This window comes from Scyliorhinus torazame, chromosome 5 (genome assembly GCF_047496885.1).
Source record: "Scyliorhinus torazame isolate Kashiwa2021f chromosome 5, sScyTor2.1, whole genome shotgun sequence".
NCBI lineage: Eukaryota > Metazoa > Chordata > Chondrichthyes > Carcharhiniformes > Scyliorhinidae > Scyliorhinus > Scyliorhinus torazame.
In genome coordinates, this window is record NC_092711.1 from 228,282,107 (window position 1) to 228,296,736 (window position 14,630).

The 14,630-nt window shown below is 42.0% G+C and overlaps 1 protein-coding gene across 5 annotated transcripts in view; it reads left to right on the plus strand.

Annotated features, from left to right (window-relative positions):
- pcdh19 (protocadherin 19) overlaps window positions 1-14,630 on the plus strand; it is a 253,124-nt gene that overhangs the window by 56,159 nt on the left and 182,335 nt on the right. For 3 of the 5 annotated variants that reach the window (XM_072505203.1, XM_072505200.1, XM_072505199.1), the window contains exon 2: window positions 4,596-4,667. The exons of the other annotated variants lie outside the window; for them this stretch is intronic. In XM_072505203.1, coding sequence (XP_072361304.1) covers window positions 4,596-4,667 — 72 coding nt within the window. The remainder of the gene's footprint in view (window positions 1-4,595; window positions 4,668-14,630) is intronic. 5 annotated transcript variants of the gene reach the window in all.

Sequence of the window (14,630 nt, forward strand, 5' to 3'; positions counted from 1 at the left end):
ATAACTTTTTAAAGCTTTTTTAGCTTGTGTTATTGTCAATATGGGGTTCATTCATTCTCTGCAGTGTATATTGGGTCAATGGGCATAGAAGAGCAACAGCTTGGTATTATAATAATAATATCTATTAGTGTCACAAGTAGGCTTACAGTAACACTGCAATGAGGTTACTGTGAAAAGCCCCTCGTCGCCACACTCCGGCACCTGTTTGAGTACACTGAGGGGGAATTTAGAATGTCCAAATTGTGGGAGGAAACCGGAGCACCTGTAGGAAACCCACACGGACACGGGGAGAAGGTGCAGATTCCGCACAGACAGTGACCCAAGCCGGAAATCAAACCTGGATCCCTAGTGCTGAGAAGCAACAGTGCTAAAGTCTGTGCTATTTAAATGAGGGGCTTGTGAGATCTGTGGTGTGGTTGGAGAGGCAAAACTTGCCTGGCAGGGGCAGGGGGGGGGGGGGGGGGGGCATGAGGGACTATGGGGTTGGGTGAAGGGGCATAACTTAGAATAGGAGACAGTAGGACCATAGGGGTTGTTTGAGTGGAATCCCTTGGCATGGGACTATCGAGGGGTGTAAGAGGCATACCTCGGCAGGGGGAGCATGAAGAGTACCTTATAAACTGACCCTTTTAAAGGTTCCTTCATGCAGACTATGGTTCACAACACCTGAGGTGCCGTGAGCCACGACTCATTGAAAACCTGGCCTGATTCAGTGAAAATTGTGGAGGACTTGGACATGCCTATCCCTGCAATGGAGCCAGCCAAGTCAGGATTGCAGGGCGCAGGCTCACAACTCAAAAGGCACTCGTGAAAATCAGAAACCCCGGGAATGGGGCTGAGATTCCCAGTATCGGGTCCCAGCCACCATTTTTAAAAAGGTTCCGAGACATCCTGACTCAGTGAAAATCCAGCTCATCCAGATTATACACTGGTAGTAATTTTCAGATCATTATGTTTTCTGCTAATTGCCAGTCTTGACTGCATACAATTTGAAACACCTTCGGGATGAGAATTTGCCTTCGAGATCATTGATTTCTTCTTGGTGCCTTCCTTGATAGATCCACTGAGTAACACCTTGGAGAAAGTTTCATAATGATATAACTTTAAAACATGCATCCCAGATCTTTGGCTTTCAGCCAACTTCATAAAACGATTTACACAGAAGAAGTTGACTTGCATCATTTCATTATGATGAGAACCATTTTATTAAACATTAGGACCACTAATGCGATTGCTGCAGTGCTCCTGGCATGAGGGCTCCATATTATTGGCCATGGAAGCCTGAGGCGGGCTTATGCCCACATACTCAATTCTCTCCAATTGCAGGCATAAAGTACTTAACACTAGAAGCCTTCATGCTGAATGTGCGCAAGGCTCATTAAGCCATGAGCTCTATTTAAATTAGCAGTCATTACCATAATACAGCTGGAGCTTCTGAACAGCACTGCAAAAGCACAGTGTCTGTTCACAATGGGTGTAAAATGGACAATGGTAAAATTTAAATTGTTCTCCATGTTGTACAAGGGCCAAGCACCATTTATGACCACCGGTGGACAGTTTTTGAAAGTGACTTTATGTCCCCAGATGGATTTGAGAAGGAAAATGGTGACCAACAACCCTTCACTAGCTGCTTCCTCTTAATATACTGGCCAGCAAGCCCAGGAGGTGCATCATGCCCAATAGGATTGGTTGCCATGCAGATTTACCAGAATAATGCTGGGCCCAAAAGGGTTAAGTCGTGAGAATGGGTTTCAGAGGTGAGGCTAGTATTGCTTTGAGGATAGAAGATTAATGGTTGATACAATTGAAGTGTTTAAAATCATTTTCCAAGGATTTGAGGATAAATAGAAATGATTTCCTCTGGTGGGGAAGCCAAGATTATAGGGACACTGTCATAAAATTAGAGCTAGGCCGTTCAGGGGTGAAGCCAGGAAGATTTTTTAACACAATAAAATCATAGGAATTTGGATTATCTCTCCTTCCCCCCACCTCCTCCCGCCAGAGAACAGTTAGCTAGGTCAATTTAAAATTTCAAACATGAGATTGTTAAATTTTCATTGCCATACTTGGCAAGATACATGAAACCAAGATAGATAAATGAAGTTAAAGTACAAATCAGCCAAGATCCAATTGAATTGCAGACTAGGCTCTATATACGGTTGTAATATGCCTTTAAGGAATATCAGCGTGCTATTACTAGAAGGGAAGCCTGTCATGTAATCCAGTAGCAGTTTCACTTTGGCCTGTGAGCACAGTGAAAGGCACACAGCCCTGTTGCTTACATCTTCAAGCTTTCTATCCATGTATAAATGTTCCCATGGGCCTGGTTTATATAAACAAACCCACAATTTGTTTCCCCAACAAGTGATTGGTGCCTTTATATCATTATAAAAACACAAGATGGTGCTCAGCAGTGATCAAACAGGGTGGTAGCAGGATTAAATACAGTTCTGGCATGGTGCAGTGGCAATGCACAACAACAAAGGCTGCTGCAGCTACAGACAGCCCTGCGCTGATCCAAACAGAGCATGCACAATGGATACCTTCAAGCAATAAGGCTGACCATCCGGGATCCCTTCAGAAACCTATACATTTAGGTGATCGACAAACCAGAAACTGACGATGATGTGCACGACAAGACAAAAAGTGGTGAACGCATGTTTCATGCCATTACACCATTGGAGGTGTTTGCCAAAATCTTAGGCATGTGTGAGAATATCAATCACACTACTTCTTCTCCTCATTACCTTAGATCTAATAATAGTCCAGCTGAACGAATGATTCACATGGTGAAATTCTTAATTCTCAAATGTAGAAAGACCAAGCAAGATGTACACATTACAATGTTACATCTGAAAGTGACATCTTTAAGTGCAACTATTCCATCACTGGCAGAGCTCATGTTTGGCAGACCAGTGTGTACCAATTTACCTACACTTAATGATTGAGATGAAACTGATGGCAAGTCAGATCCATTCCAGCTCCTCAACCATCGTGCAGTTCCTCCTGCTTCCAGGACTAGATCCCAAATGCAACCAGAAACAACATACAAGAATGACAACCCCATAGACCGCTGTGAACAATGTACAAAACCTCTAGACAAGGTTATCATTAAAAGATCTGAATGTATCTGCAGATTAGCTTTACACTTTAGAGACTGATAGATTCATCTGTTTACACACTTGGGTAATGGTAATAAAACATGAACCTGTATTGTAAATCGTTATATTTCTTTGGAAGGAGAGGGTTGGAATTATCTTTAAACATAAAGAGTTGTAATATGCCTTTAAAGGATAGCAGTATGACATCACTGGAAGGGAAGTGTGCGATGTGTTCCTATCTCAGTTTCACTTTGGTCTGTGAGCAGAGCACAACAGACACAGCTCTGCTGTTGATGTCTGTACACTTTGTATTCATGTATATATGTTCACATGTGCCTAGTTTCAATAAATGAACCCTTAACATGTTTACACGATCCCTGATGAGTGATTGGTCCCTTTATATCATTCTAAAAACCTGACATACTGGAAAAGTAGCAATGATATTTAAATTAACTCAACTTGCCTTAATGTGACCGGACAGTTCATTTGAGTATAGGCATGTGTGTGGTGTGTCATAAGTAGAGGCCCCAACAATGCTGCAAAGAGACTGTTTTACTAACTCTGTTCTTTGCATGTGTGAAAAGATTCAGGAACCAACCCTGTTGATAAAGAATTTGAGAAGTAAGATGCCTGTTCCATTGGTTTGCTGAACTTGTTCAATCTATTTAATAGTGTTAATGAAAGATAATTCTGCATTTAAACGCTCCCTATCCTGTCGATCAAAAGAGTCTCAAAAGGGTTTCACAGTGAACTGCTTTGAAGCACTGTTACTGTAGATATACAAACAAAAACCACCACATTTTTGAACGTGGCAAGATCCCACCAAAATGAGTGAGCAATTAGTTTGTGAATTTATTTTTGGCAGTACACACAGGAGGAATGTTGGTGACAGAAAACACTGTCTGCTTCTCATTTGAATAATGCCATGGATCCCTAATGATTATTCAAACAGGCAGATGGATCCATGGTTTAGCAGCCCTGTGATTTAATGTTTCCTAGCATTCTTGCACAAGTCAAGGGAATGTTAAAAGCTAGAATTACTGTTAATGATATTACCAGTGAAACATTTTTCACATCCTGCTGACATTTTTGGTGTTCAAGAAAAATGAGTTAATATCTTCAAAATGAGTGAAGGAATATAGTTGTAGTGAATGTGCATCTTCTGTTCATCTAATATTTCTGACCATAATGTTCAGTTCTGATTATAGTAGCTGCTGGAGTTAAGCCCTTGAATAGTATTCCTACCAACTGCCTGAATAAGTTGGCTGAACTTATTGGTAGATCAACAGCTTATCAAGTGTCATCAGATGTTTAATGATACAAGACGTGTACAGTCGACTTGTTGATATTATAATCAGATTTAGTGCTGTTCTGCTGCATTCAGAAACTATCCTTTTAACCTCAATTTTTATTCCACAATAAAAAGATTTTTTTACACTTGTTGCAGAAACGATATTACAAAATATGTCTCAAACTGTGTTTTATGATATAAAGGGCAAAGTTGGCCGTCAACCTGCACAGTTCGAAATAAACACAAGTGCAAAGCACGGAGAGAATCAAAATCGGGTAATGTTTCTTTAGTCTTCTCAATCTGCAAACTGTCAGAGATGGTGAAAAATGTTAATTTCTTTGTTATCGATCTGTGCGAAATACATTGAGACTCTGCTTTTGACATTCAAATAAACCAATACCTGATGGAGAAATTTAGCCCACGTGATATCTATTTAACACGCTGGTCGTGCGGTGACCAGAATTGGACACAGTATTCCAAATGTGGCCTAACCAACGTTCCATATAATGGTAATGTAATTTTTGAGCTTTTATATTCAACATGAAAGCAAGCATGCCATATGCTTTCTTCACCACCATTTCCACTTGCCACTTTTAAGGATCTGTGGATGTGTGCTTTTTATGTGAATTGGGCATTCTGAATTCCCCCTCAGTGTACCCGAACAGGCGCCGGAGTGAGGCGACTAGGGGCTTTTCACAGTAACCTCATTGCAGTGTTAATGTAAGCCTACTTGTGACACTGAAAAATTCTCTTTAGGAGTTAAAATAAACTCATGCATTTCTTTTGGAAGGCATAAATAATTTATGGTATTCAATCAAACTTGTGTCAATTTCCAGCTTTGTTTTTTAAAAAAATGCAGTTTGCACTCAAGCTGTTATCTGTTGCAGTGCAGATGCTGGAAAAGCCATATGCAGCCCAGAGCAGCAGTATCGAAAGCACCAATGTGAGCTCATTTTCAAACACTAGATTAAAAAACAGAATCTGAGTCAATGAAGCCAGCAGGAGACATTTTATTTAATTATTTTGAAAGAAAATTTATGTGAAGGGAGAAGTGTTTCTAAGGATGTAGTTGCCTTGCCTCCTCATTTGGCAAGCAGGATTAGGTGTTTGTTTTTGTCTAGTCTTCTGATCTCCCGATTGGGGAGTTGCTCTTTTTTCATAACCTTATTAAATTGCAGCTTCACAGTTCGGTTGCATCTGACAGGGTGGCTCCATTTAGTGGGATCTGTACTAATGTTCCTAAATTAGGTGCTCAATAATAAACAGTATGCCAGTAATGAGGGGACGGAAGAGACAGTGATCTTATAGGTCTGTCAGTTTTCTCACAAGTATGCAGACAATTGTAACGAGCAATATGACCTTTCTGAATGTCACCCATCACAAAATCTGGTGACACAAAGTGGCAGCATGTCAAAATAAAAGAAGGCATGCCTTTTTTATATTGTTATCGGTGCAAATGTGTTGTGAAATACATTGCAAAAATGATCCTCACAATTCGGAGGTAAAATAAAAGTGAAAGCCCATGAAATGCATCAAATCCATTCCTTTTCATAGTGTTTTATGTTTTAGAAGATGGGGTACTTAGTAGGATGCATCCCACTAAACCCAATCTCAGCACTGGTTTACAGATGAACCAAGTGCAAAATACATTAATTAATATTTTCTCAAGTCAAATCTAATATTCCAAGTTATATTTCAAAAGGAGTGGGTGGATTTGACAGCAAACTAGAAATAATAACAAAGCAATTGAAACTGGCGATCATCATTTCAGTTTTCTGCAACATCAGACCTCATTTTGAATTTAGTATTTGTGAAAACATTGGATTCTTTCTATTGTAATTTTAAAATCCCTCCAGCTTACCCCCTCACGCAAAATCTTCCTGTTACCCTGCTCCTTGCATTTGATAACAGCTGGGTGGGTGGGTGGGTGAGCTGGCTGCGAACAATACGGCATGTTGGATAGTAGGCAGTAGATAAACTGGGAGTACAGCAAATTGCTGTCCTCAGAGCTTAACTTATTGACGGCACGTAGTTGAGACCCAATCTGCACAAAGCTGCCGTAATCATAGCTAAGCACCCAAACAAGCAACATATGAGCACTTGATCCTATAATTCACTGGGCAGGAATTAGACTGACAATGCTGATCAAAATTTAATTCACTCTGCCTCAGAAAAGCAGGACAGTTTGGTTCACAGAGCGGGGTGGAGGAAATTTATTGGGGCGGGAGGAATTTAATTGGCTCTGATCCATTCCTGTTGACCCCTGCTCTCCTGTTACATAATGATTTATTCTCTGCTGCTGTGTGCTTGCTTCCTGGAGTCATTGACTATGCTTTGCTCCATCCAACTTCAGACTTTTCCACCACGTTTGTAAACCTAGGATAGACTGGTTCATTGGGTTCCTGCTCTCAACTTTGAAAGCATCTCCCCACTCTTCAGAAGTTCCTCGAGCTTGATACCTTGGATTTACCAGCTATATCTGGTTCCATAATGTTTGCAGTTTGTGGGCTGCATTCCATACTTCTCTACACTTCGTTGTAGTTCCAACTCTATTGCTGATCTGCATCGCAGCATCAAAGGCTACTATATACCGAGTTCTGGAATGACCCTAAACAATAGCTCAATGTCATTCTACACAATGTACATTATTGCCAACAGATTCCTTGAGCTGCCTGAAGCCTGCATTCATAGTCAATGATTTGATCCTTTCCCATTCTCTATCTTCCATTTTCCAGATTTGTGAGACTCCTTGTTTGGTTCCACTTTTAATCCAGACCATCTCTACCAATAGATACTCTCCCCACATTACACTATCAGCTCCAAAGTTCCCCAACGACCCAGCTATAGTCTCCTTCCTCCTCTTTACTACATACCATTTCTTGCTGTTCACAAACATTGATTCAGCTCCGGATCTACATTGCTGACATGCCCTACATCTTTACTATTGCTCCCAAATCTTCTGATAAGCTCTATGCTGTCAGACCGTTTACCTAATCATCAACCATGGGTGAAACATAAGTTCCTGCAGCACAACAATGAGAACCCCAGCCTTTTTCTTCTGCTGTAAACTCTGTACGCTTGTCATTGATTCCATTCCCCTTCCTGACCTCAGCCAATATGTTCCTAACTTTGGCATCCTGTTCCAGAGTTGAGCCTTTGACCTTGTTAGCTCCATTGAAAAAACAAGCAGCTTCAACCTCTGCAACAACCTTCATTTATGCATCCAAAGTGCCTGTCAGCAAAATTAAGACCACGTGATTATAAAGGGAATGGCCGCCTGGATACAGGTTTTGCTGAGGGACAGAAACATAGATTAGTGGAGAATGGTTGTTTTTCAGATTGGAGGGAAGTGCCTTCCAGGGGTCAGTGTCAGGACAAGTGATTTTTTTGATTTACATTAGAGGCATGGACGTGAGTGTACAGGATTTAGTTTTAATTGCAAATTCCACATAACACAGAAATGTTGGTAACAGTGAGGAGGATAGTCAGAGAATTAAATCTACGTGAGCCAATTTGTGGAAACCTGTGATTTCCTGTCCACTTCAACATGCGACAGTGACTGCCAATTGTCTTATCCCATGTTCATTACACCAGATCAGCCTCTATTCTTCCTGAAGATAGCAGGTATTTACTTTAACTCTGTTCATGCATCCTACCACCACCACATCCCCTCCCCTAAGGAGGGAGAAATGTCAGCAGTTTTATTTCAAGGCCAGTTTGCAAACTACTGCTAGGAGAATAAGTCAGAGCAACTGCCCTCCCACAGAGGAAAAAAGAGGGGAACCTGGTTTCGTGAGGAGGAACCTGCTTATCTCAAGCCCAGATGGCTGGTCAATAGGTGTTAACCACATCTGCTGCCAAGAACATGATGGACAGGGAAAGACCACTTTGGTCCATCTAGCCTGCCCCATCCACACTGTTATGGGCCAGGTTTAGAGAACCCCAAAGTGTATCGTGGAGTTCACCTGACCCACAACTTTTAATAGATTGTGGTTGGGGAGCACACGGCCCACTCTCCAGGTGTGGTACAGCAGAAATGGAAAAGTATTTTTAAAAACAAAACAATGTTTATTCTATGAACTAAAGTTAACCTTTTTAAAACCTACAGTGAACATCTTAGCAACCATTAATTCACATACAATCCCCAAAGAATACAACACTAAGTAATGCTGAATAACTTCCCAAACAACATCCAGAAGACAGAAGAAACACCTTTCAACAGAAGCACATTAAGTTAGAGTCACAACTCAGAACATTTATAATTCTGACTTCAGCAACTGATCAAGAGACAGACTTTAAATTACAGAGAGAAACTCATACACCTTCTGGCTGTGACTGCAGCTATCCCGATCTGAAAATGAAACTAAAACATCCTCTGCAGCTTGCTCAATAGCTAAAGTAAAAAGCTGATAGGACAGCCCAGCTCCACCCACACTCTGACATCACTGCAGTAATATTTCTTTTTTTTAAATAAATTTAGAGTACCCAATTTAAGGGCAATTTAGCGTGGCCAATCCACCTAACCTGCACATCTTTGGGTTGTGGGGGCGAAACCCACGCAAACATGGGGAGAATGTGCAAACTCCACACAGACAGTAACCCAGAGCCGGGATCGAACCTGGGACCTCGGCGCCGTGAGGCTGCAGGGTTAACCCACTGCGCCACCGTGCTGCCCCAGCCAAACATTTCTTAAAGCAACATTCTCATGACACCTACCCCCAAGAAAAAAAAATAAACCATCAACTTCAAGATGGTTTCATTTTTCACCTTTTCACCATTCTTTAAGAAATGCTCACAGTAAATATACATTTTTGTTTAAAAAACAATACACGCAAACGGGTATAATAATATAGTCCATTTTTTTCCCGTTCTTCTTCCTCCAACTGAAACTCCTTTTCGATTGACAGTCTCTTTGAGCAAGAAGATCTCTGCACGATCCATCCATTGCTCTACGCCTCGGCATTTCTCTTTAAAGTCAGATGCTTTCGTTCAATCTGATCACAGAGTCCCTTGTAATTCTCCATCACATGCGCATTGGTTATCACAGCTTTCAGGCAGTCAAATGCCTGTTGAAACTCCGCTTCCATTGAAATTTTTCACGTTTCTTAAGCAAGTCCATCAGTGGAGCAATCATGCTACAAAGCTTTTGCACAAATGTTCGATCAAATCCACTCGTGCCAAGAAATCGCATTATTTCCCTTCGTCTCGAGGGTATCGAATACTCCTCAAGGAAAGTGATTTGGGCTTTTCCAAATTCCCTTTTGGCTAGGTTTATCACCAAACCCGCCCGCCTCCTGAAGTCAATTGAATAACTCCATCAGATGTTTCAAATGTCCTGTCCATGTCTGGCTGAAAGTTACCAGAACGTCGATGTATACCGCACAATTGGGTAATTCTGAAACAACTTTGTTAGTTAACCATTGAAATGTGGCTGGGGCGTTTTTCATGCCAGATGGCATAACTTTGAATTGGTATATATCATCTGGAGTCACAAAAGCTGAAATCTTCTTCGCCCTTTCAGATAAAGGTACCTGCCAGTAACCTTTAAGTAAATCTAGTTTGGAAATAAAACCTGATTGTCCCACTTTCTCAATGCAATCCTCCAAACGTGGGATAGGATAAGAGTCCGTTCTTGTAACTGCATTAACCTTTCTATAGTCCACACACAACCGTTGGGTATGGTCTGGTTTTGGTACCATCACTATGAGTGAGCTCCATTGGCTGCAACCCACTTCAATTATGCCATTTTAAAGCATACTTTCAATCTCTTTGTTAACCTGCGTCAATTTTAAAGGGTTAAGTCTGTATGGATGTTGTTTGATTGGAACAGCATTGCCGACATCTACATCATGTATAGCCATTTTAGTACTTCCCAATTCATCTGTACAAACTTACCCATGTGATATCAATAACTCTTTCAGGCCAGTTTGTTTTTCCTCCGGAAGGTAACTCAACAATTTATCCCATATTTTAAGAACATCCTCGTTTTCCAATTTAATTTGAGGTATGTCAAATTCACTATCATCTGGATTTGGTTCATCACTTTGAGTTAGAATCATTAAAACCTCCTCATTTTTCTCTCCTTCCCTTTCAAAGTACCTTTTAAGCATATCACATGACACACTCGGTGAGTCTTCCTTCTATCTGGTGTTTTTACCACATAATTCACCTCACTTAATTTCCTTTCAATTTGACATGGTCCACAAAACCTTGCTTTTAAAGGTTCACCTACCACTGGTAACAATATTAAAACTTTATCTCCACTGGCAAAACGACGAACTTTGGATTTCTTGTCCGCTACCCGTTTCATCACATGTTGTGCACCTTTGAAATGCTGTCTAGCCAATTCACCTGCTCTATTTAATCATTCCCTAAAATTTGACACGTAATCCAATAATGTAATTATAGAACATAGAACATTACAGCGCAGTACAGGCCCTTTGGCCCTCGATGTTGCGCTGACCTGTGAAACCACTCTAAAGCCCATCTACACTAGTCCCTTATCGTCCATATGTCTATCCAATGACCATTTGAATGCCCTTAGTGTTGGCGAGTCCACTACTGTTGCAGGCAGGGCATTCCACGCCCTTACTACTGTCTGAGTAAAGAAGCTACCTCTGACATCTGTCTTATATCTATCTCCCCTCAATTTAAAGCTATGTCCCCTCGTGCTAGACGTCACCATCCGAGGAAAAAGGCTCTCACTGTCCACCCTATCTAATCCTCTGATCACCTTGTATGCCTCAATTAAGTCACCTCTCAACCTTATTCTCTCTAACAGAAACAGCCTCAAGTCCCTCAGCCTTTCCTCATAATATCTTCCCTCCATACCAGGCAGCATTCTGGTAAATCCCCTCTGCACCCTTTCCAATGCTTCCACATCCTTCCTATAATGCGGCGACCAGAATTGCACGCAATACTCCAAATGCGGCCGCACCAGTTTTGTACAGCTGCAACAAGACCTCATGGCTCCAAAACTCAATCCCTCTACCAATAAAAGCTAACACACCGTACACCTTCTTAACAACCCTCTCAACCTGGGTGGCAACTTTCAGGGATCTATGTACATGGACACCGAGATCTCTCTGCTCATCCACACTGCCAAGAATCTTACCATTAGCCCAGTACTCTGTCTTCCTATTATTCCTTCCAAAATGAATCACCTCACATTTTTCTGCATTAAACTCCATTTGCCACCTCTCAGCCCAGCGCTGCAGCTTATCTATGTCCCTCTGTAACTTGTAACATCCTTCCGCACAGTCCACAACTCCACCGACTTTAGTGTCATCTGCAAATTTACTCACCCATCCTTCTACGCCCTCCTTCAGGTTATTTATAAAAAAATGACAAACAGCAGTGGCCCCAAAACAAATCCTTGTGGTACACCACTAGTAACTGGACTCCAGTCTGAACATTTCCCATCAACCACCACCCTTTGTCTTCTTCCAGCGAGCCAATTTTTGATCCAAACTGCTAAATCACCCTGAATCCCATGCCTCTGTATTTTCTGCAGTAGCCTACCGTGGGGAACCTTATCAAACGCTGTACTGAAATCCATATACGCCACATCAACTGCTTTACCCTCATCCACCTGTTTGGTCACCTTCTCAAAGAACTCAATAATGTTTGTGAGGCACGACCTACCCTTCACAAAACCGTGTTGACTATCGCTAATCAAATTATTCCTTTCCAGATGATTATACATCCTATCTCTTATAAACCTTTCCAAGATTTTGCCCACAACAGAAGTAAGGCTCACTGGTCTATAGTTACCTGGGTTGTCTCTACTCCCCTCCTTGAACAAGGGGACAACATTTGCTATCCTCCGATTTCTGATTTCTCACTCACCAATTTTTCCTTAATCAATTTAACTGGTCCTCTTACCTCATGACCAAAAATTAGTTCAAAAGGACTAAATTCGGTTGACTCATTAGGTGCATCCCTAATTGCAAACAGTACGAATGGAGTTCCTTTATCCCAATCCTCTGGATAATCTTGACAATAAGCCTCGACATTGTCTTTAATGTCTGATGCCACCTTTCTAACGCTCCCTGCGATTCTGGATGGTAGGCAGTTGGTTTAAATTGTTTTATTCCTAAGCTATCCATTACTTCTTTGAATAACCTCAAGGTAAAATTTGATCCTTGATCCGATTGTATTTCTGTGGGTAGTCCATATCTCGTAAATAATTTAAGTAATTCCTCCACAATCTTTTTAGCTGTAATATGTACTGGAATGGCCTCTGGAAACCTAGTAGACACATCCATTATAGTCAAAAGATATTGTTTCCCACTTTTCGTTTTAGGAAGCGGTCCTACGCAATCAAGTAGGACCCTTGTAAAAGATTCCTCAAATGCTGGAATGGGTATTAAGGGCGCTAGTTTTATTACTGCTTGAGGTTTCCCTATCACTTGACATGTGTGACATGATTGTCAAAATTTAACTACATCTTTATGTAGTCCAGGCCAATAAAAATGTTTTTGGATTTTAGCTTGAGTTTTCCTTATTCCCAAATGACCTCCCACTGGTACCTCATGTGCAACTCGCAACACCTCCTTTCTATACCCTACCGGCAATACTACTTGATGAACTTCTGCTCTCTTTTCATCCGCCTGCATATGTAAAGGTCTCCATTTTCCCATCAAGACATCACTTTTACGGTAATAACACTCTGGTATACACTCAGATTCCTCTTCCGTATATGCTTTCTGATGCATCCATTTTATTTCTACATCTTTTTGTTGAAACTCTGCCAATTTTCCTGAACTAAAAATATCCGCCTCATCCTCCACCTGTTCTTGTTCTTTTTCAACCATCTGATCAAAAATCGTTTCTAATAATTGCACATCTACTTCATCTTCACTCTTTGAGTTCTCCCAGTGAGCCAGAGAAGACACAGCCAGAGTGAGACAGCAAAGAGTGAGTTTGGGTATTTGAAGCTAGGTGGGAATTCAAAGCTGGGTGGGGAGGAGGTGCTTTTTAACCCTGGTAAGTGACTGGTTAGTAGTTTTTCTTTTCATTGTCTAACTTATTTATTTATTTTTTCTTTTGTTTTTGGAATTGTAGTTGTATATGTTAACCTAAGGTTTAAGACATGACAGGAGATCCCAGACCCGTGTCATGCTCCTCATGTGCGATGTGGGAGCTCAGGGACACGCCCACTGTCCCTGGCTCCTTCATGTGCAAGAAGTGTGTCCAGTTGCAGCTCCTGTTAGACCTCTTGACAGCTCTGGAGCTGTGGATGGACTCACTTTGGAGCATCCGTGATGCTGAGGACGTCGTGGATAGCACATTTAGCGAGTTGGTCACATCGCAGGTGAAAGTTACTGAGGGAGACAGAAAATGGGTGACCAAAAGACAGAGCAAGAGTAGGAAGGCAATGCAGGTGTCCCCTGCGGTCATCTCCCTGCAAAACAGATATACCGCTTTGGATACTGTTGAAGGAGATGGCTCACCAGGGGAAGGCAGCAGCAGCCAGGTTCATGGCACCGTGGCTGGCGCTGCTGTGCAGCAGGGCAGGAAGAGTGGCAAGGCTATAGTGATAGGGGATTCAATCGTAAGGGGAATAGACAGGCGGTTCTGCGGACACAATCGAGACTCCAGGATGATATGTTGCCTCCCTGGTGCAAGGGTCAAGGATGTCTCGGAGTGGCTGCAGGACATTCTTGGGGGAGGGAGGCGGGGAGGGTGAACAGCCAGCTGTAGTGGTGCACATAGGCACCAATGATATAGGTAAAAAACGGGACGAGGTCCTGCAAGTTGAATTCCAGGGAGTTAGGTGTTAAACTAAAAAGTAGAACCACAAAGGTAGTAATCTCAGGATTGCTACCAGTGCCACAAGCTAGTCAGAGTAGGAATGTGAGGATAGATAGGATGAATGCGTGGCTCGAGAGATGGTGCAAGAGGGAGGGATTCAAATTCCTGGGGCATTGGAATCGGTTCTGGGGGAGGTGGGACCAGTACAAACCGGACGGTCTGCACCTGGGCAGGACTGGAACCGATGTCCTAGGAGGGGTGTTTGCGAGAGCTGTTGGGGAGGGTTTGAACTAATGTGGCAGGGTGATGGGAACCGATGCAGGAAGTCGGAAGGTAGGAAAACAGGACAGAAACAAAAGGCAGTAAGGGGGAAAGTGTAAGGCAGAGAAGCCACAGTCAAAAATCAAAAAGGGCGACAGTACAAGGTACAGTGACTGAGGGGAGCTCAGTGAATAGGCCCAGTAATACTAAAAGGAATAAAA